Source organism: Miniopterus natalensis, chromosome 3, assembly GCF_054644295.1.
Source record: "Miniopterus natalensis isolate mMinNat1 chromosome 3, mMinNat1.hap1, whole genome shotgun sequence".
In the NCBI taxonomy this organism is placed as follows: Eukaryota; Metazoa; Chordata; class Mammalia; order Chiroptera; family Miniopteridae; genus Miniopterus; species Miniopterus natalensis.
The window spans coordinates 61188373-61211661 of record NC_142083.1 but is presented as its reverse complement, the minus strand read 5'-3'; the positions used below and the strand labels follow the sequence as shown (position 1 = coordinate 61211661).

General features: G+C 40.5%; 1 protein-coding gene across 1 annotated transcript in view; it reads left to right on the top strand.

The window, feature by feature from the left end:
- Nucleotides 1–23289, top strand: part of EPB41L4A (erythrocyte membrane protein band 4.1 like 4A) — a 207584-nt gene that overhangs the window by 118070 nt on the left and 66225 nt on the right. Inside the window, exons 6-10 of the mRNA XM_016224934.2 lie at nucleotides 6454–6551; nucleotides 7676–7796; nucleotides 10194–10281; nucleotides 13246–13334; nucleotides 13936–13999. Coding sequence (XP_016080420.2) covers nucleotides 6454–6551; nucleotides 7676–7796; nucleotides 10194–10281; nucleotides 13246–13334; nucleotides 13936–13999 — 460 coding nt within the window. The remainder of the gene's footprint in view (nucleotides 1–6453; nucleotides 6552–7675; nucleotides 7797–10193; nucleotides 10282–13245; nucleotides 13335–13935; nucleotides 14000–23289) is intronic.

The window sequence follows — 23289 nt, the reverse complement described above, 5'->3', positions numbered from 1 at the left end:
AGCCTTTTCAACTTTTTTTTGAAAAATTTTCTGGCCTTCTCTGAATTGGTTCTTAGGTTGTTTATAATTTTTTGATATAAAAAATAATACTTTGGTGAACGTGCTTGTACCCTATTATTCCATGTTTTTTCGGTAATCATTGTTTCCCTACATATTGTACAGACATCTTTCACTATTGAGCCCATTTGTTTTACTCCTGCATAGTATTCCACAATTTATTTAGCCATGCCCTGTGGTGGGCTTGCCAGCTTGTTTCCTTTTTAAAAGTTATAGATAATGCTGCATTAATCTCATGTACATATATGACTATTCTAGATATAGTATTCCAGAAGGATGTTGTATTTAGGGAAAAAAACCCACACAACTAAAGGAGAATGGGACATGCAGGAAAATAAGGCTCCAGACCATGAGAAATATAAGTGAAAGAATCGTATCAACTTGGAGTACCTGTTAGGGACTCTAAAGTGTGTTCTGATATAAACACAGTTGGGGGACTCCAAGGTCATATATCCTAACCTCCACCTTTATAGAGCATTCCTGACATGTCAGCCAGCTTCTTTGTAAACATTTTAAAGGTAGGAGACCTTACTGCCTTGCAAAGCAATGGGAAATTCAGTAAGAAATAAATGCCTGGAACTAGGTTTTCTTTCTAGGTCTATGCAGAATAAATCTCATCTCTCTTCTCTTTGTCAGTCCTTTAAAAAATTTGTGTCCTCGTGACATCTGTTAAACTTATTTTCAATTCTGATTCAAAATATTATGACAGCCTTCCATGTATTCCATGTCATTCATAGCTCTGAGCCCTCTGTAGATTTGATGAGCATAATGCAATACGGGTTGAGGAGATGGGCTTTGAAGTCAGGCTGTGGCTTGCGTCCTTGCTCTGCTACTCACTCGTATAATCTTGAGAAGATTACTTAATCTTTCGAAAGTCAGTTTTCTCCTCTGTAAAACGGAGTTAAATTATTTCTTAAAAAAGATGGAGGAGTATAAGCCAATACATGTAAAGTATTTATAATGCAAAAATGTCAGTGTTTAGTAGATGGTACGGGTTAGCTAAAATGGAAACAGTAATAATTATTTTACATTTTCAAATTATTGATTACAAAACTAGGGAGGAAAAGACCAACCTGGAGCCCTGAGATAGGTCTTTCAGGTTAGAATCAGTCCACTAATCAGAACTTTCTGGTGTAGTTGTTCATTTAACTGTGAATCATCCATTCTACTACTACCCTCTAGCCTGCATTTCTTGAATTTGTATGAAAAGACAGAATTCACTCACCCTCCTTCCCTTCATTCAGTAACTACATGGGGCATTGTGTTTCAGTGCACTGAATACCAAGGAGATTCAGTAGTGACCAAGGAAAGATAGGGTTTCAGTCCACGGAGGGAGAGGACAGGGGGACTTTTTTGCCTTGCTTTGCTGACAACACTATCTGTGACGCCATTGAAATTTTCCTGAACTTTTAAGGATCTAACAACTATTTCTACAAAAGAAAATGTTAGTTGCAAATGACAAGTTCATAATGAACCCTTCTTAGCTTCTCATAACAGATCTTTGTTCTGTAATATTTTATAGTATTTTCTGGGGGTTGACATTAAGCTCATCAATTATTATTATTACTTTGGTAGTCCATAATCTTTGAGTTGTGAAGATTAGCTTATTTTAGCTTCTTTGCCAGCTGAGTCAACTTCAGTTACATATCCACTTCCCGAGTCCCTGTCTCTATGTGAAGATTGGTCCTCAATTCATCAGAGTTGAAGTGAGGGTCACTTTCCAATATGGATGCAAAAGAAATTTGTGAACTTTAATGGACTTTACAATGTAAGGTGATGCTATTGCTATTTGTTCCCATATTTTAATTATCAGTTTTAAACCTCTGAGGCAAGGGTGTTATTCCAGATCTTCTTTGCCCCTTTCTCTTGAGAATTAGTGGGTGCTTCCTCTACTATTTTTCTTCTTAAGCTATACGTGCCATTTCCTCCACAGTGTTTAATATTATGTTATTATTTAAACACTTCCCTCTGGCCCTGACATTTAAGTTTATCCAGAATGATTGGGCTCCTGTTGCATGCTCTGTCCCCTCTCTGTGGGAGGCAGAAAACAATCCCGCCTTTTGTGTGGCTGGGTGCTCTCCTTCAGTGTCACCTTCAACTGGCACCCAAAATCAGACTTCAGTTTCCTCATCAGGGCCTCAGGTCATTGCACAGTGCTCTGCAGGCTATTTTGGGATGAGCATTGCCGGCTGTGTTTCAGGAGAACCTTCTGTCAGGGCTCCTGAAAGGACAGGATCTCCCTGCCCCTTCTTTAAGCAAACCTCCTTTGCCCATTTTTCTCACCTCTGATACTTGCTGAATTGTTCACGGTCTGCAGCAGCTTACACATCCTTGGTGTCAGTCAGCTCTCTCCGTTGAACACCAGATCCTCGGAAAACTGTGAGGCCAGTATTTCAAGCCCTTCACTTGTGTTGTGCTGGCTGTAGTGTTGCGATAAGTGTGGAAAGGAGGGAAGATGGAGCACTTCCTCCTCGGAGCTCACAATCTAGCTTGGGAGACAGTGCATATGCACCAGCATATTAATGTACATAAAAAGATGACCAGTCATTGCTTTATGAAGCCCTTGCACCAGAATGTGTTCTGGAAGCTTCCTTATTAAGCAGGTCATTTTTAGTCAGCAACTTTTTTCTCCAGCAAGGTTACCATCTAACCCTGACATTTTGGAGAATGACTAGGAGAGCTATTAATAATTAGGCATGTATAATAGGCACAGACTAGAACTGTCCTAGGTGAATTAGAATGTGGATTCACCCTAATTAAAACCAGAGAAACAGCGACTCAAGCATCCATTCATAGCCTTTATCAGAATGACATGGACAGAGCCCTGGCCGGGGAGCTCAGTCGGTTAGAGAATCGACTCCATATGCCAACTTGTGGGTTTGATCCTGGGTCAGGGCATATGCAAGAATCGACTAATGGCCCTGGCTGGTGCGGCTCAGTGGATAGAGCATCGGCATGTACCTGGGTTGTAGGTTTGACCTCTGTCCCAGTCGGGACACATGCAAGAGGCAACCAATCGATGAGACCAATCAGTATGTCTCTCTCACATCGATGTTTGTCTCCCTCCCTCCCTCTCTCTCTCTCTCTCTCTCTCTCTCTCCCCCCCCCTCCACTCTCTAAAAAATCAGTGGAAAATATATCCTTGGGTAAAGATAACAACAACAAAAAGCAACCAATGAATGCATAAATAAGTGGAACAACAAATTGATGTTTTCACTCCCTTTTTCCTTTCTTCCCTCCCCCCCTTCCTCCCTTGAAAATCAATAAATAAAAAATTTAAAAAAAAGAACGTAGGATGACATAGACAGAACGACCCAGCTACTCTAAATCTGTAATTTAAATAAAATATTTGTTTGTGCTGTAAGTCCCATAAAATGGAGAAAATGATTTATATACAGTTAATTAAAAATAGGACCATGATAAAGTGTTTGTTTAGCATATAAAAATAGGATTTTACTGTATCATAAATTTGTCTTATATAAAACTAACATAATGCTTACTATCATAAAAATTAATCAAGTTCTTAATTAAAAATAGTTTACTTGCCTTCCTTGATTTTAGTGGACTTTTAATGCAGCGACTTGAAAGATTTCTGGTTTCTTTAAAAGGCAAGCTGCCTGGAGAGGTTTGAACAGATGTCTTTTTTTTCTTTTTCTTCATGAATTTCTCAGAGACAGCAAAGAATGTTTAGTTTTTTCCATTTTCATCCATCTGTCTGTCTGTTCATTCATATAGCCATCCATCAAGACGGCAATTCTTTATTGAGTAGCTACTGCGTGCTGAGCCCTATATAGTGGGAACAGAATTAACAGTGGGCTGTGGTTCCTGTCTTTTGTATCTGTTTGTCTTTCTCTCTCTGTTTCAGCTCTGTCTTTGTTTTTCACGTCCCTCTGTTTCTCTTCCCCTTTCTATCTGAAGCAAACTCATGGGATTAGGTCCCTCAGTTTCTGTATTTGGCAAAGGATTTGACTGTTCAGTCAGATGTTATAAAAGTCTTAATAGAGCAAGACAAATATGCACCTGTGACCCATTTCCTAGAAAAAAATCCACTTCTGGAAAAGAAATTCCAAGTTAACAATAGAGTGCAGCTGAATGCAAGTTTCCAGCAAGCAGCAGTGATTCTAGTGAAATGTCCCTTTCGTTACAAGCTTTTGCATTTAATTTCCGCTAATATCACTTGACTCCTCCTCAGGAGGAGCGCAGATGATTATAACAACTGGATTTGGTAGCCAAGCATCCAGGGCATGGAGGGTAATTAAGTGGGGCTGGAAATGTGAATGACAGGGAGTGGCGGTGATGGGTAGTCACTGGTTAATGGCAAAAGATTTGGCTCAAGAAGTAAGCACAAGTCTTGTCTCTGTCCATGGGTTATGCATATATGCATATAAGTTCTTCGGTTAATCTCTTCCCACCCCCTCTCCCCCCTTTCCTCTGAGATATTAGTGCAGTGAAGGCCTGGGGGTGGTGGTGAGGGGGTGGATCAGCGTCACTGGAAAATAAAAGGGAACATCTGTAATACTTTCAACAATAAAGATAAATTTTAAAAAAGAAGTAAGCAAAAGTCTTTTTTTTAAAAATTCTTTTGTTTATTTTTAATATGTTTTTATTGATTTTAGAAGAGAGAAGAAGGGAGAGGGAGAGAGAGTAGAAACATAGAAGGGAGATAAATGAATCCGTTGAGATAAATGAATCCGTTGCCTCCTGCACGCCCCCTCCTGGGGATCGAGCCCACAATCTGGGCATGTGCCCTGACCGGGAATCGAACCAGGGACCTCTTGGTTCATGGGTGGACACTCGGCCATTGAGCCACGCCGGCTGGGGGCAGAAGTCTTATAAACTATCTAAAGGATGTTGAACTTTATCCTGAAGACTTAAGGGTTGTTTTTTGTTTGTTTTAATCAAGGGAATGATGATACTATTTACTTCTTAGGAAGGTAGTTTGGAAGGGAGGAAAGTATGAATGATGGGAGAGCCTGAAGGCTTTAGAAATCCAGTGGGTAGTGACCTGGACTAGGAGATGGAGAGAAGTGTATGGATTCCCCCAACAACAGGTTTAGAGATTAGAATGTGGGTGCCAGGGTCACACATTGTTCCTAGGCTTCCCCTACTTGGGTGTCTGGAGAACTGTGGTGCCATTTATTGGCAGCGGGAAAACACAGGCTGTTAAGCAGGTTTTCATGATGTAAGCCTGTGGGCACAATCAGAGTTGATATCAGTCTTCTAGAAATAATAACAGTAGCAGCTAACATTTGGATTTCCTCACTAAGGGCTTTGGTTGTGAGCATTTGAAGAAGAGAAATTATCACAGGTGATTTTTATAATTCACTTTCTTTGCTGTTTTCTGCCCCTTTCCAATGACATCAAGAGTCACCTTACAAAGAAAGATAAATCACAAAGGACAGCTTGAAAGTGTCAAATGTGTGCGTGTGTCTGAGAGAGGGAGAGAGGGAGAGAAATGGTGGCTGGGGCTTGTGCTGATGACTCATTGTATTGGTTTATAAACCTCTGGCCTCTCTCACCCCCCTGGCAGAAAGCCTTACTGGGCAGTGGGGGTGGGGGTAGGTGGAGGGTGGGAAGCTAGCCAGAGTTGCCCAGCACCCGCATTAACTGAGATCTAGGGCCAGATGTCCTAGAATCCAGGTCTGGCTCTGCTGCTTAACTGTTGTGAGATCTTGGACAAGTTACTTCATCTCCCTGTGTCTCTTCGTTTCTTCACCTGCAAAATGGGGCTGATAATAGTACTGGCTTCATTTTAAAGTCTTACATAAGTGATTGTATATAAAATACTTAGAATGAGTTACTGTATTTACAGTATTTAGAACAGTGGGTGGCACTATGGTGATAACGGGTGTTCCTTAGGCAAATGGAATGAGCAAAGCTGCGGATCACGGGCAGGGTCTTAGTAAGCGGGAGGACTGATGGAATTGCACTGTCCTGACCTTTTGTTTTAGACCCTGTGGATAGCACTTGCCATCTGGGCGGGTCCTTGTGATTTGTCCCTCCCATTGTGAGCATGTTGGCATAGCAGTGGCAGTGGCAGTGTTGACAATGTAAGAATAGCTTATCTGTAGCGTCCGCATCAGCCGAATGAGGTAGAGCTGCCCCCCGTCTGAGGTTTACGGGTGGGGAGACCGGCTGTCGGGGAGGCCGGGCCGCCACCCCGCCCAGGCTGCGGAGTCCCGCTTGAGAGCCTTTGCCTCTTAGCCGCTGCGCTGCGTTGCCCTGCCGCGGGTGCCTCAGAGGCCGGTCACTCAGCAGCCCCCTTCGTACAAAAACGCCGAAAGCACTTGATTTCATTGAAGATGATTGGTTATTACCTTGATGCTCGGGCTCTGAAGCTTCAGGTCTGGGTGGTGTAAGATATCATTAATCTCTTTTTTCCCATTTCTCTTTCAGATACCAGTTTTTCTTGCAGGTGAAGCAAGATGTCCTTCAGGGCCGGCTGCCCTGCCCCGCCAACACTGCTGCTCAGCTGGGAGCCTATGCCATCCAGTGTAGGTACCAACGAAGTACATTTGCTGCAGACATTTTGAAAACAATATTTAGATTTTTCTTTTCAAGCACTTTTATATACTAAAATTTTTTTTAATCAAAAATTTGGCTGGAAAAAAAAATGAATTTAGTCAGAATCAAGTTTTCATCAGGTCCCTTTGGAAGAGGCTAACATGGAGCCAGTCACACATTCTTTGTAGTGGGTCCCATGCGGTTTTAGTCACAGGAATAGCACTGATTCTGGATTATGCGGAGGGTCTAAGAACCTCTTCTATTCCCCGCTCCGCCTGAGCCCCTTGACCCCCGATGCTGTTGTGTCTCAGAGACCGTGCTGCTTTCAGAGCCCACGCGCTCAGGTGCCAGCGCCAGTGCAGAGTGGCACACGCTGGACGCTCACTGCCCTTCAGCTCTTGGCATCCATGTGGCAGCCATGGGGGGCATTTGCAGGTCGCATGGTCATTTTGGAGACTGAGGCCGAGGCTGGGGCAATGAGACAGCATGGTCCTTGCCTTTGTGGCCCTTTGCAGATCAGAAATAGCCTAGAAAAAAATATGCTAGGAATAATGTTGCATAGATGAAGTTGGTCGGGCTTGGAAGGTGGATTAATGTAGAGAGAATTGTTTATAAGCATAATATACTAAGCTTTCTGGTTTCATTTTGCTTCTTTGTGTAAACCGTAATGGGGTTATGTGGAGCATTGTATTACATTTTCATGTCCATTATTTGTGGCAGATACATTTTGAATCACATGCTCTATTTCTTGGTGTCATTGTCTGAGAGGACATATTGGGGTCACAGTTGTTACTTCTAATATTTCCAATATATGTACTCTAAATTCTGTTTACAACTTTTAAAATATAAACTGATAAGAATAATTGAAATGAAAATGATGATAATTAGTCTTTCAGAAAGCAAATACAGAACTTAATGTTTTTAAGGTAAGGTTTTGTTTATACCATTCATGTAGGCTCATCAGAGACTTTACTAAAATTATTCACATACATGTGAATTTATTAATAAAGCATTTAAAGAAAATGCTTAAGCATGACAGAAATATTTGTATTGCTGTACTTCCTTGGGAATATTTCCCTAAAATGAAAATATGACACTTTTTTTCTTTTTTTAGCTGAACTTGGAGATTATGACCCATATAAGCATATTGCAGGGTATGTGTCAGAATACCGGTTTGTTCCTGATCAGAAGGAAGAACTTGAGGAAGCCATAGAAAGAATTCATAAAACTCTAATGTAAGAATCACATTTTATTAACTGTAATTAACATGTTGTACATTAGATCCCCAGAGTGTCATCTTGTTACTAGAAGTTTATACTCTGACCAGTGTCTTTCCCAGATCCCCAAACCTGATTTCCTGCCCCTGGTAACCACTATTCCAGTCCCTGTTTCTATGAGGTTGGCTTTTTCAGATTTTACATACAAGTGATACCATGTTTGTTTTTCTCTGACTTATTTCACTTAGCATGTTGCCCTCAAGGTCCATCCATATACTTGAAAGTAGCTAAGAGAGTTGATCTTAAATATTCTCACCACAAAAAAGAAATGGCACTTATGTGACAAGGTGGAGATGTTAGCTGAGCTATGGTGGTCATCATTTTGCAATATATAAATGTATAAATGTATCAAACACACCATACACCTTCAGTGTACACAATCTGTCAATTATATCTCAATAAAGCTGGAAAAAATAACATATCAACCACCATCCTTTGCTATTGGCAGACCTAAGAAAAGTTTCTAGAATGATAGATTGTTGTCTTTTGCCTGGAACATTCTAGCATTCTTTTTCTTTTTAAAGTTTTAACTGCTTATAACACTAAGAAGCTCATAGAAAATCCAAACAATTTATAAAGTATAGAGAACAGAGTAAATTCCAGTACCTAAAAGTCAAGATATTTTTAGTGAATGGCTTTTCAGACCTCTCTCTATGCATAATTTCCCATAGAGAAACTTTATTCGGTATAAATTTATGTGTGATTTTACATAAAGGAGATCATTCTGTATATATTGTGTTTTGCAGACTTCTATTTTTTCAGTCACCAGTGCCTTGTGAAATTTATTTTTTTAACTATAAGTATAATTTATAACCACAAAATCCTTAATGTATTCTGGATTTGCTGTGTCATAAGTATGTAAATTCTTCACAGTTACAAGCAAAGTCCTGTGCAGTCTATAGCAATGAACCTGAAAATCACGATGACACCAGTGTGGAGCCTGGGAGGGGAGGGTATTATGTTAACACCACATGTGCTTCTAAGGATATACCCGAGCCCCTAGTAGATTTTCTAGTAATGGCCTATAGCATTGAAGTTATAATTTAATTAAAGTTATTTTGATTAAATCCTCTATACTGATTAGCTTTGCTTTATTGCCTCTTATGTAACATTCTCTCTTGAATTTGCTTGTTACATCTATTATAGTTAAGGGAAAAAAATGCAGAATTAATTTGGTCAACAAAAAATGTTTGCCTAAAGGATCTGTTTCAGTGAGTAGCAGCAGAAGCCAATTGCTGAATTGCAGTCAGGGAAACCGGGTTCTCCATCATGAATTAACAGGCACCAGAACACTCTCCAGCCTGATTGTAGAGTCCTTCACTGTAAGCTTTCTCTGAAGTGGGTGCTAAGAGAGTGCCTGTTACAACATTGTGAAGGGCAGTGTGTTTGGCATATTCTGAGACTACTAATTCTACTAGGAGTTTCAGAGTACAGTTATATTTTGAAATTGTCAAGGAGCTTTGGGTGAAGGGCCTTATATGTTTTATGCAACGGTGTGACTGTTATGTCTAAGAGAAGAAAACTTGATCACAGTTTGGTAGCTTTGGTCTTCATAGACTTGAAAAGTATAGTTTATGACTGGGTTTTCCAGGGTACCATAGCTGAAAGGTAAGAATGGATTAAAAAAGGATTTCTTAATTTAAAAAAATTTACAGTTCCTTCTCTTAGCCATTAAAAATCTCTTTCTCTTTCTCTCTGACACACACACACACACACACACACACACACACACACACACCACACTTCTACTCATCCATGGAGATTCCTGGCCAATTCTTACCCTTATTAGGAATGGATGCTATTTTCTGTATATTATCACCAATAAAGATTTGGGGAAGATTTTATAGTTTGTATTAAGACAACGACAAGTATTTTTACAATTTCTAAATACCAACTAGTGTATTTTCAAACTGCCGTGTTCAGGAGCGCTGATGAGACCCGGGTTGGGTGGTGGGAGCCCATTTTCTTCCCACCCACCACTGCTCTCACCCCTCTTCCTCCCGATGGCAAGCTCCTGGCGCACGGAGACATACTCTTTGTCAGGGATGCTTTTTTAATTTGAGTGTTTACTTTCTTAATAATCTCTTTGGGGGCTTTCGGAAATGGAGAATTTTTAATACATGCTAGGACATTGGGACTGGCTACAATGAGCAGAAATATATTTGGTAAATGAAATCAACTCGATACAAGTGTCACCTCAGAGTATAAAATCTTGTCATCAAGAAGTCAGGGGCTTCTCGAAATACAAAGACTTGTGTTTGGCACTGGCACAAAGGATTTCTTATATTCCAGTGAACCTGGTAAGTGTGGTAGCCGTCAGTAGAGTAAGGCTCTTTGTTTTTATGCTGGGTGTAGGGGTCAGGCTCCTTCGGAAGCGGAGCTGAATTACTTGAGGACTGCAAAGGCCCTGGAGATGTACGGCGTTGACCTCCATCCCGTCTATGTGAGTAACATTTAATTAACACAGAAATATTTTAATCTGATGACATTTTTCTTAAAGTGCCACTGGAAGTCCCAGAGGAAAGCTGCAGTCCTGTTGTTTAGTGAGCAGATGATGCCTTTTCATCTGTGTTTTTCTAACACAGTGAATCTCTCATGTGGATTAAACCCTAATGAGTTTTGCATAAAAGTCTGTGATTATATTTCCGTGTGTAGAAAACAATTAACTGGGCTTGAAAACACAATCTGGATAACAGCTCCAAAGGGCTTAGCTAAACGTCAAAACAATTTAAAATTGGTCTGTAATTGATTGTATTAGGTAGAAAACAGGAGGGTTTTCCAAAAATAGGTTTTATGGTTGAAAAACATTCATATAATTACCAGGTAAAGTTTTAGGCACCAGTACAGGTGTAACTGTGTGTAGTTCTTTGTTGCATCTGTAGGTTCCGTCAATAGTATGGTTACTGCCTATTGTAGTTCTTGCCACTGCATTATTAGAAATATTTTTGCAGATTTTTCTTCAGTAACTGATGAAGACTTGCCGAATGTAGTCAGTGAGCAGTTATATTGAGTCTGTGTTGAATGTTCTGGATCTGGTCATAACCTTTGAGCCACTTCTCTAACGTTACCAGTTGATTATCCAATGCCAGTGAGATTGAAATGTGATTGCCTTTCATTTTATGAGTTTAGTTAGCAATAGTCAAATCTGATTATTTGAGAAATGAGCCAGGTACCTTTACATGAAATGAATTGCTAAAGATCATATGTAGTCAGAGTGTGTGTCAATTGGATTAGGGAACTCAATTTTTAAGGAACCCTGATAAAACTTACTGTAATGTAAGTAACTCACTCATGCATTCATTCTGTAATATGCCTTTTGCTCATCTGAGTTTATAAAGAGTTTGATCAATCCCTGGGTATACCATCAACATGGCAATGAGCCCAGCCAGTGTGGCTCAGCTGTTGAACATCAACCTATGATCCAGGAGATCGAGGTTCAATTCCCAGTCAGGGCACATGCCCTGATTGCTGGCTCAATCCACAGTAGGGGGTGTGCAGGAGGCAGCCAATCAATGACTCTCATTTATGTTTCTCTCTCCTCTCTCTCCCTCTCCCTCTCTCTGAAATCAATCAAGACATATTTAAAAAGATATATATATGTGTGTATGTATGTATGTATGTGTGTGTGTATATATGTGTGTGTGTGTGTGTGTACATATATGGCAATGAAAGTTACATATTTAGGGGAAGTGGTAGTTCCCTGATGTATTAAATTTCAGTCTCATTAGATCATCAAGTGCTCTATACTACTGTCCTTTAAGAATGCTTCTAAAATTTTGTGGGATATTTACCTTTTCCCCTTCTAGCCGCATTAATCTGGTTAGGTTTTCAGTTTTAAAAAAATGTATCTTCTTTAGGAAATGTATTAAAAGAGAGTCTTCTGCAAACACATGTGCATTGTGTAATGTTCATCCCAAGTCACAAAGACTTTTTTGTGGTCAGTGGGAATTTATGGTAAATGAACTGGATTCATTAGACTCTTCCGTACATTCTGTTAAGATTGAATTTTTAGAACTAAAAGTGGGCAACAGTTGGTATTCTTTGAAAACCTATTAGTTGGCTTGTGTTCCTTGGGACTATGACTTTACAATGTTATTTGACCTTAGAGTAGAAATAAGATGAACATAGACAGTTCTGTGTATGTCCTTGGTACCCACTCTGCAACTTTCTCATTTCAGAATTCCATTTTCTTTCTTTTTTAAAAAATATATCTTTATTGATTTCAGAGAGAGGAAAGGAGAGGGAGAGAGAGAGATGGAAACATCAATGATGAGAGAGTCATTGATCGGCTGCCTCCTGCACGCCCCCGACTGGGGATCGAGCCCGAAACCTGGCGTGTGCCCTGACCGGGAATCGAACCCCCATTGCCTGGATCCTAGGTCAACGCTCAACCGCTGAGCCACACCAGGCCAGGCAGAATTCCATTTTTTTAAATTGAGATTTATCATTGCCTAGAAATTAAGGATCTCCAGTCTTTACCAAAAGAGATTGTATTTTTAAATTTTAAGCAGTCTTAAAGTCACAAATGGAAGTGGGAAGGAGCATGATAGCGACCTCAGAAAATCCAGGTGTATGCCTGCAGGTGGCTGCCTGAACTTTCTGGAGAGGGTGGTGATGAACAAGTTCTCATGAGTGTTTACATCAGAAAGTAAGATCAGTGAGCCTGGGAAGGGACCCTTGATAGAAGCCAGTGGTTCTTCGTCCTGGGCTGCACAGGAGGATCACCTGGAGCATTTATGTGTTTTTGATACCTGGGCCCCTTCATTGTGGATTCTGATTTAACTGGTTTTGATAGTACCCAGGCATCAGCATTTTAAGCTGCATGGGTGATTCCAGTTAATGTGAAGTCAGGGTTGAACACCATTGTAGAAGTAACATGGGTGAGTCAATTAGTGGCCTGATTATTAGTCCAGGTTCTTCTTCTTCCTTTTTTTTTTTTTTTTAATATGTTTTTATTGATTTCATAGAGAGGAAGGGAGAAGGAGAGAGATAGATGGAAACATCAATGATGAGTCGTTGATCGGCTGCCTCCTGCACACCCCCTACTGGAGATGGAGCCGCAACCCAGGCGCGTGCCCTGACAGGAAATCAAACCTCGGTCTCCTGAATCATAGGTCGATGCTCAACTGCTGAGTCACACCAGCCAGACTAGTCCAGGTTTTTTTAATGAACTGAGGTGAGGTTACAAGTATGAATGCGCTAGAAAAGAATTTCTTAAAAACTTTGAAAAAAATTAGCAGCAGCAAGTTAGCTACCATCGTAGCTTAGCTAGCTTTCTAAGCGGATATTTTTAAAAACTAGATCCAACATTAATCTGACAAATTACATTTGAATGGCCAATTACAGTTTGACAGAGTGCATTTACATGAATACATTTATAGTTGTGGGCATGTGTTTGTTTTTGCAGGGAGAAAACAAATCTGAGTATTTCTTAGGATTAACTCCAGTTGGTGTTGTTGTCTACAAAAACAAAAAGCAAGTGGGGAAGTATTTCTGGTAAGTATAAACTGTGGGCAGGGTTGGCATTCAAGTTACACACTGTATGTATTGGGTTTATGGGACTTGGATGTCGATGAAAGGGTTGCGAAAAGAAGACCAGTACATTTCCAGTGGTCGATAAAAATGAATGAAACTGGCTATACGGTTTCTCCCAATTTTGTTTCAGTATATATTTTCCCTGTAAATTTCAGGTACTGTGATTCTGGACTCCCGTCCATGGAAGCTGTGTGTGGTAGGATTTCCTACCCGTTCTAGTGTATGCTGGTGGGCTGTGGTCCCAGGACTGCTCTGAGCTCTAACTAAACGAGGAAGGATGTGAAAGGCACTAAGGGTTCTCTGGCACCCTGCACCGGGTCTGGGGAAGCGGCACTGCCCAGGCCCGGGGCTTCCAGGCTTGCTCGCATTTACTGGAGAAGCACAGAACGAGAATGGAGTTTTGTTTAGGGAGGTGTATAGAGCAGAGGACATATAGGGAACTCTACAGTTTCTGCAATCGTATATAAGGGAGCCAGTGTGAACCAGTCTTTTCCCACTGAAATTCCGAAAGGTTAATTCTGAAAAACAGCACTCCCATCACCATCTTTTTTTTTTTCTTCAGGCCTCGGATCACAAAGGTTCACTTCAAGGAGACACAGTTTGAACTCAGAGTACTGGGAAAAGATGTAAGTGTTTGTTTTGGCACTTAGCTTAACCAGGAAGGGGGGATCCTTGTCTCCTTATTGATAACTGAAAAGACACTGTGAAGTACAACTGCTGTGTTTTCTTAGCTGCCACCACACGGAACCTGGTTAATGGACTTATGTGCACAACTTCTAAAGGAAGGCAAGAGGAAGTGAGTGGAAATGAATGAGGTGGTAACGCAGAAATGTCACGATAGTTTTAGCAAAGGGAAATAAACCTTACTAGGGCAGAGAAGAGAAGAGCGGGCGATTGTTGTTCTAAGTGTAAGTTGCTCTTTAGTACTGTCTGTGAAGGTAGGATTCATGTAATTAGAGGGTGTAGCCTGCATACAGGCTAAAAAGTGTCCTGATTTCTTCCCAAAGTAAATTAAACAACCTGTAGGAAGTCACACTTCTGCTGTTTTCCTAGTTGGACGTGGCAGATAAACCAGATGGGAAATTCTGGATGTTTTCAAGGGAGCATGTGAGAATGCAGGGCAAGGGTACAAAAATGCTGACCTTCCCCATGCAGCTTAGCTGTGTCCTCAGGATTGTTTGGGTAATGGGCACAGTATCTGTCAGAGCCTGGAGGTGCCTTCATGCCTCGACAGGTAGCTTTTAGGAAACCCAGCAAAAGAAGGCAAGGATGTGAAAGCTTCCTTTTAACCCATCTGTGAAGATAATGCTCCCTGAAGTGCTAGTAATGGAATCAATGAGTGAAAATATGACGTAGCCGAATCCACCTTTCTCTCTCTTCAGTACTAACTTTGTGCAGAACAAAATCCTAAGTGAATGGCATTGAATTGATGAGATATTTGTTATAAAAAAAGAGGTTAATAAAATCTGTGCTTATGTATTCCCAAGTTTTGAGGCACCGGAAAAGTGTGGCTGTAACTACAGCTGGAAAGTGGTACCTCACAGGTAGCAGGTACTCAATAAATATCTGTTGAATGATCAATGAACTGATCTACTGAGATTATATACCGCCAGATTCGAAAACCTGATATTACTATTTGTTCCTCTTCTGGAAAAAATACAGTAATCCCTCCCTGAACTGTGTGATATGCTGCCATTTATCGGTGAAATTAAAATTGGATTTTGAAATGAGTTTTAACTTGTAAGGAGGGGGAAATTCCAGACTTTTAAAGAAATGAAAGTCCAAAAACCTCAGAGTCGTTCTTAATAGTCTAGTTAGAAGGAAATCCAGTTTCTTTAGCTCCTGATTAGATGTATCGATCTTAAATGTGCTAATATAAGATTGAATTAAAATCATCCAAAAAGTAGAATCACTAATTAGGTGGTAGGGTTATCCAGTTTTCTCCCTATCTTGCCACTGGTTTCACCGGACTTAATGCGAGGCGTACGGTCTGTTTAATACATTGAACATAATGTTTCAACTTTTTAATAGGAATAAGATAATAAAATGATACGACTTTTCATGGAAGCATTACTGTTATTCAAAAAGTCATTTCCCCCTTATATCTAAGTTATTTTTGTGAGTGAGATCCTTTGGTGAACTACTTTCATGCTATTATTACAGGGCCTTAAAATTCTTCTACTGCCTCGGGATGACTATCTGGTAAAGTCACAGCTAAGTTAAACTCTCAGCTTCTTAGATTTCTTCATAATTAACGGAGAACAGCAACAACAAAGTTGATATCATGTTATTTTTTCACTGGCAGTCTCCATGGTGTGACCTGGTTTCTGACACACCCAGCGCAGTGCCTGTTCCTTCTGTGGCTCTGATAAGAAATGGATGCTGGGGTGGGGCCGAGGCACTGCCTGCTCTTGTGTCGTTACCTTGGTGCCAGTGGTCTGTAGTACGGTGGCAAAGCAGGTCCCAAAACTCAGGCTTGAATCGAAGGAAATTTAAAAACTTAAATAGCGCATTAATTGAACCCAGGCAGTTCGTTTCCTGAGCGTTCTTGCTCTGCGGAGCCTCCTTTCTCCACCAGGGTACCTCTCTCTCTGTGAGGCGGTGATTTACATAATGGTAGAATTAAGTTGATTGTTATGGAGGCCTCACTGTAATCACGGATTAAATAGAAAAGTCCCCTGAAACCCATCACCTGGAACAGTAATCACAGTCAGCTTGAAAAATGGTTGAAATGCTTATTCTGCCCGTTTTCTGGTTGGCTGGTTCGGTCAGAGAGGCTTAACTCAGTATGTTCAGTTCTGTTAGGGCCAAATTCAGAGATTCAGTTCCCAAAAGAACAGCAGTGTCCTCCAGATAGAAGATTTTCCTAGTGAAACGAGGTCCAGTTCCACTTTTAATGTTAACTGCGCCCAACGTAACACATTAACATATCTTAATAAATACTAATAATATATTAACGTGTACTATTCATATATTTCTTTCCATCCACAAATAACAGCCTTATCTTTCTCAGGTATAACCTTAATGAGCTCAGTGATTCATTTTCCAGAGAGCAACAGATAGTTGTCTTCAACTAAATATTGGATTTGTAAAAATTTATTCCTCTGACAGATTCAGAAGCTAATTATTAGAAATACTTTTATGTATTACTTAAGCTTTGAAATAGGTACTGTGGTTTAGGTAATACCTCACCAAAACTCAAAACTCGTAGTAAAAAGATCTCGTATGTGGATTATAGAAAATCTGGGCATTTTCGAAAAAAAGAAATTTAAGGAGAAAATTAAAATTACCTGTAGACTTAAAATTCAGAGGCAATGATTATTATTTTAGTACAGTACCTTTTGGATTTTGCCCAGTTAGGAGGTGAACTATAACATATGCATATATACATGTATGTACATCATCGCCCTTAATATTGTATCATAAGCATTTCTGCTTTTACTATAGTTATTCATTATGTGCCTACACAGTGTTTGATAATGTTTTACTTTTTTTCTTAATATTGTAGATCAATTATTTTCCTTGTATTATGTCTTAAAACTGGTTTTTGCTGGTAAAAGTGAAAAGTCTATGGAATTTTGTTTATTTCAAACTGGCCGTTTTGCTGAATTCTTATATTCTAGCCAAGAGTTCTTAATTTGATTCTTATAAATCCATATAGATGGTATATATTACTCACAAATAAAAATAATTTATTTCCTCATTTCTGTTATTTATGCTTTATAGTGTTATTCAAAATTTCTAGAAGAGTGTTAAGTGATCTAATATAAGACATCCTTGGTTGGTTTCTGATTTTAATTAAAATACCACTGTTGTTTAACCTCTTATGTATTAGTTCTCGGTTTTAAGAATATATGTGTTTTGCCTGGGGTTTAAATTTTTAAAAATTCAGTTATCAAATGGTTGACTTTCACTGAATGTCTTGAGGTCAAAGATTGTTGCTTGTTTACTTTTTCATTAACTAATGGTTATTTCAAAAATTCAGGCCAGGTGGTAGCGGCTCAGACCAGGGTAGCAACCTCCCAAGTGCTGAGGAGCTGTTGGATCCTGGGGTTAGCCATGTGGTTGAGGAGGAGGTGTTGAGGGTCTGAAGGAAGAGGAAGACATAAAATAGTAATTTCGGAGAGAAAACGGACAAGGGACATGTGGTTTGATGATGTCATATGATGGCATGGTAGTACGGAGGGTCATGGGTTTAAAGTGAAACAACCACAGTGTGCTTTTCTCCAGCCACATTCAGCAGCACTGGTGCAGGCAGGAAGCAGGTGGAGGGTTGGTTTTATCAAGAGAGTGGTACAAAGAGAGGATAGGGAACTCCAGTGAGTCAGGGGAGCAGCCACGGTGATTTACCATGGACCTGAAACTGGGTAAGGTGGTGGGAAAGGACAGTGCAAGCAAGGTCAGATCTGTGGGTGGAGGTCTCGGTGATGCTGAAAAATTCTTGGGGGTGCAGTACTGGAGGAGTGAGCTGGAGAGAGAGGGTAGTGGTTAGAAAGAGAGGTGCTAGGCCTTGAGATGGTGGAGGGATTTCAGTTATTGTAAATGGAAAGTCCTACAGCAGTGGTTCTCAATGTGGGGCAATTACCTCTTACCCCCTGCCTCCCACCACTGGGATATTTGGTAATATCTGGAGACATTCGTGGTTGTCAGTCCTGGGTGGGGAAGGGATGCTACTGGCATCTGGAGAATAGAGGTTGGCTGTTCTGTTAAACATTTTACAGTATATTGTAAATTGGCACCGGATGGTCCCTTGCCAGTATCAATAGTGCTGAAGCTGAGAAACCTGTTCTGGAGTTCTGAGCATGGGAGCCGGTGACTGGGAGCCAATGACTGGGATTGGGAGGGAAGACAACATTGGAGGAGAGAAGTTCAGGGAACTGAGATGTCTGGATGTTGGAGGGATCCTTTCTATTATTTGCATATTGAAATTTCCAGTAATTAATGCAAGAGCAGTATTGGAGAGAGTGACAGTGGCTGCAGTAGCATCCACATAGGAGGGAGATGACTGTAAGGATGACAACCGCCGTAGAGATCGCAGGGGATGTGATCTGGTGAGATTCAAAGCTGGGAGTTTAGGGGGAAGAGAGAGAATGGTCTAAAAGTGGCAGTGGGGAACAAGGAGGATTTCCCCCACTTTTAGGCTGAGTGATAAGAGAACAGTGGGGACAAAAAGGCACAGCCGCCACTTGAGAGGACTGCAGCTGAGACAGTGTTCCCCGCAGAGAGCCAGGTTCCCACTGGCACAAGAGGGTGAAGACAGTGTAAGAGAGTGGACTCGGGAGCTGCGGGATTTTGCTGATGCTGGGCCATGAATTCCAGCGGATGAAGGGAGGGTTTCAGGAGTTGGTAGCCATGGCAGAAGGGACGGACTAGGGGATGTGTGGAGCATTACTTGGGGGTGACTGACATAAACAGAAATGGGAAGTGTAATGAGATTGGGTCCAGTGGATTCAGGCAGATGTAGGTGGAGAGGGTTTGAATGTCAGAAGGGAGTGAGGGTTGGTTTTCCATGTCTGCCCATCCACCTTGGTGATAGGGGTGAAAGGGCTATGGGAAGTGAGATGGTCCCAGTGTACCAGTCAGTCTTACTTTTTTGGGAGAGGGCACCTCTTACCTGTATGTATGTGCTTGATCTTGACACTGGCTGATGGTCTTCAGGACTGGAGGGGTAACTGGGTGATACATCCAGCCTGGGTTTCACCTGCCTTATTCAGGTTTACATTTCAGAAAGAAATGTCCTGTTCTGCAGGGTAGAACATACAGATGAGAACAGAGACAGACAAGTGGGAGACTGCAGACTGATCAAAGGAAGTGATGAGAGGGTAGACACCACAAGGTTGCAGAGAAGTGGGCAGATTTGGGAGGCATTTTGGAGATAAAATTGCTTCTGATTAGTAGCAGATTGAATGTTTTTGTGAAAAATACAGAGGAGTTTTGGATCATCCCCAAATTTCTTGGTTTCATCAACAGGGAGAGAGTGCAGTCCCCAGCAGCAGGCCCAGAAGTTGGCACGCACTTAAGCATATTTGTTGAATAAATGAAAAAAAGAAAAAATGCTGCTCTGATTACTTTTATGTATAATGCATCATGAAGCTAACCTCAGCTAAACTTACCCAGTGTGACAGGATGTAGAACCAAAAGGTTCCTGGCAACTCTGGCCATGAGTAATTAGACCCACTTGGCCGAACTCTCGGGCCTGCTTTGAGAAGAGTACACGGGAAGTGAGGGTGGCCAGGAGTGGTCACTGTTCGTCAGCAAGTCCAAGAGGTCTCACTTATATAAGCTGGGGTTCCTTTCACATTTTAAGTGGAACTATAGATTTTTAAAAACTCTTTTTTATTTGAAAATAATTCCAAGTTTACAAAAAGCTGCAAAAATTAAAATACTGCAGAAACATGGCCACCTGTTTTTACTCACATTCACTTACTGTTAACATTTCACTTTGTTTTCTATTTCATTTTTTATCCACACACACACACCATTTTTTTTCTGAATGACTTAAGAGTAAGTTTCACGTGTCATATGTCTCTGAATACTTTTGTATGTATTTCGTAAGAATAGGGATGGTCTCTGATGCAACCGCAATGCAGTTATCAACTTAATAAGTTTATGTTGATATAATGCTTCTATCATCTACTTTCTCTTTCCAGTGACCTAATAATGTCCTTAATTGCATTTTCTCCTCCAGGATAGAATCTAATTAGCCTCCCTTAATCTGGAACATTCCCCACCCCCCCATTTATTTATTTTTTTAATTAAATTTTTTTCAATTATAGCTTGCACTCAATATTATTTTGTATTAATTACAGGTGTACAGCATAGTGGTTAATCTAGGACATTTTTGTAGCATTTTTGTTTTTTATGACCGACATTTTTGAAGAATACAGTTCCATCTCATTTCATATTTGTCGTTTCCTGTGATTAGACTGAGGTTCTGTGTTCTCAGCTGGAAAGCTGCATGTGTGAGGTTGTGTCCTTCTGAGAGTACCGCAGCTGGCTCTGTATGATGACCATCTGTCTTCTGTTGGTTAAATTTGACCACCCAGTCATGGTGTTGCCTGATTTTCAACTGTTTTATTTTCTCCTCTGCATCGAATAAGTAATCTATGGGAAGATATTTTATTATTTTTTTAAATTTATTGTTGAAAATATTACAGATGTCACCTTTCTCCCCCTATTGATCCCCTCTACCTGGCATTCACCACCCCCCCGACCCCAGGCCGCCTTATGGGGAGATACTTTAATTCAATGCAAACACCCTGCTCCCCTTCAAAATGTCCCTGTGGCTCTAGCATTCATTGAGACTTCTTGCCTGATCAGTTGTTGACTATGATGTTTGCAAAATGGTGATTTTCTCGCTCTCCCATCCTGCCATATTTGTCTGTCAGCCCTTGGCATTCCACTGTAAGTGAGCGTCACACTCTTTTATTTACTTATCAGTTAGTTATTGGCATGGACTTACTAATTTCTGTTTTTTTCCGGTGGTTTACAGTACATTACTGTACCTAATGATTGGTGCAAGCCCTTTTAATCTGGCTTTTATGCTCTTTTGACCCGCCCTTGTCATTTTTTGTAACTTTCACTGTGACACAGTGGCATTTCAGGTACATGTTATACCTGCCCCAAATCCACCTTGTTGTCAGCCATTTCTCCAAAAAGCTCTCATTCATTTTAGTGGGGAAAGTCAAGATCTGGGTGTTAGATGTGGTCCTTGCTACTGGGGTGACTTTGTTTCTTGGTCCTTTCAGTGGACAAAGGTAGGGAATATATGTCCGCATATACACATACAGACAAATACCAATACGTACATACATATGTGCACATAAACACATGCTTGCACACATTTTAGAAATCACAAGTTCATGCTGTACCTCTCATTTCCACTTGTCCCCACAGGGTTCTTTCTTGCTTCCCCTCATTTCATGCTCATATATCCTTTCTTCGGCTATGAGAACCTTGGCTCCCAACAACATCACATTTACTCATTTGCTCAAATCTAAAATACATCAAAAATTGTTTCAGAGTTGCTTTTGGCAATCAGAAAAACTGGCGGTGCTCGCAGTGCTTAGCTCGCACATGGCACCTTGCTGAAACTGAGGGCATGGCCTCCAACACCGTGTTCAGATCTCCTTGGCGTGGCCGCCCTTCCAGCACCCCTGATACTGTGGTTATGGAATTCACGTGAGGTCTCGTTAGGTTTCCTTGTTTCAGTTTGCTTTTGGTTATAGGTCCCGTCTTCGTTTACCTTGTTTATTTGATTTTATTTTCTGAAGATGTAGAAGATTACCATACTTTTAAAAGGAAAACTATACAAAAAGGCACATTCAGAAAAGCATTGCTAACGCCCGTATCCCTTCAGCCTGCCCCCTCACGCTTCCTTGTACGTGGCCACCTTCAGTGTTTTATGGTTCATCCTTCCTGTGCTTCTCTTTGTAAAGATGATTGTATTTTTCCATTTTTCCTTCTTTCTCGCCTAAAAGATAGCATACTACATATAGTCTTTTGCACTTTGTTTTTCTTTCACTTAGGAATTCCTCCTAGAAATATCTCTATCGGTTTATTGAGAGCGTTCTTCTTTTGTACAACTGTATAGTACTCCATTGATGTATATTTCATAGTTTATGTGGCCGATTTCTTATGCTGGAACGTTTAGGTAGTTTTCAGTTATAAATTTGCCTTAAATCAGTAACTTTGTGTGTATACATTTTTTAGGAGAGTTGTCTTTGGGGTAAATTCCCAACAGTGGGAATGCTTGGTCACGGAGTAATGTCATTGTGCAGTTTGTTAGTTGCTGCCACATTCCTTCTCCCCAACTTCCACCAGAGTTTCTGTGGCATTTTGCATTTCCACCTACAGTGTATGAGCGTACCTGGGACTATAGATGTAATATTTCCCCCCAAATATTCCCGACTATGGCTTTGTTAGTGATATTTGGATTCTGATGCTAATGACAATTTGGTTTGGAGTCTCTCAGGCTCAGTGATGGGCTACTAGGCTTGTGGTCAAACAGCACGGCTTAAGTCCAGGCCTCTCACTTATCTAACCTTGCGTAATTCACTCAAGAGCATTAACCTACATTTCCTTATCTATATAAAGTGAGGGTGCTAATACCTGTCTTATAGTGTTATTGTGAGGTTGAAAGCACCTAGTCCAAAGCTGGCATGTAGTAGGCACCTGATACATGTCTCTGAATTGGAACTGCTTTGGCCTCATGCCACTTAGAAGTACTGAAGTTTTGCACAGAAAAGGGCTCAGGGAGCACCCTGTTCTTAACTGGTCTTGGCTGGCAAATGGCTTGTGCCAAGGCAGGAAGGAGGGAGGGCTCAGGTTTTCCAGGCCCATGGATTTACCTTTGTTTCACTTACTAGCATGTGTGTTGACATTCTCTGTAATTAAAACACATAGGTCATTTGTTTGGAAAGGATTTTTAAATTGTGGCATAAAAATTATTTTAAGAATATCAGTAGATCTTACTAGATACGTCTTCATTTTAACAAGCTTAAGTAACGTTTGTTATTAAGATTTTTAAGACTAGGAATAAACATTAATTATCCTTAAAAATTAAACCTCCAAGAGAAAAATGTTGACATTTTAGTAAATGCTACAGTTTCTCTGAAGAGCAGATGAGGAAAAGATAAAGTCAAAACAACAATAACAAAAGCAAACCATGTGGAATTCTGGGTTGGTTACATGAATTTCTCAAATAGGAAGCAGAGTGAGGTCAACTAATAGTTTTCAAAGTTTACTGAAATGTGATATAAATATTTTCTAATGGTTTGGCTCGTATTTTCTTTTTTTTTTAATTTTGGAGGAAAAGAAAAAGGAGAAGCAACACAATTTAACACATCTTTTCCAATTTTATAATTTATGTTTCTATGAACCTCAAAAGAGTTAGATACAATCAGTCAACTTTCTC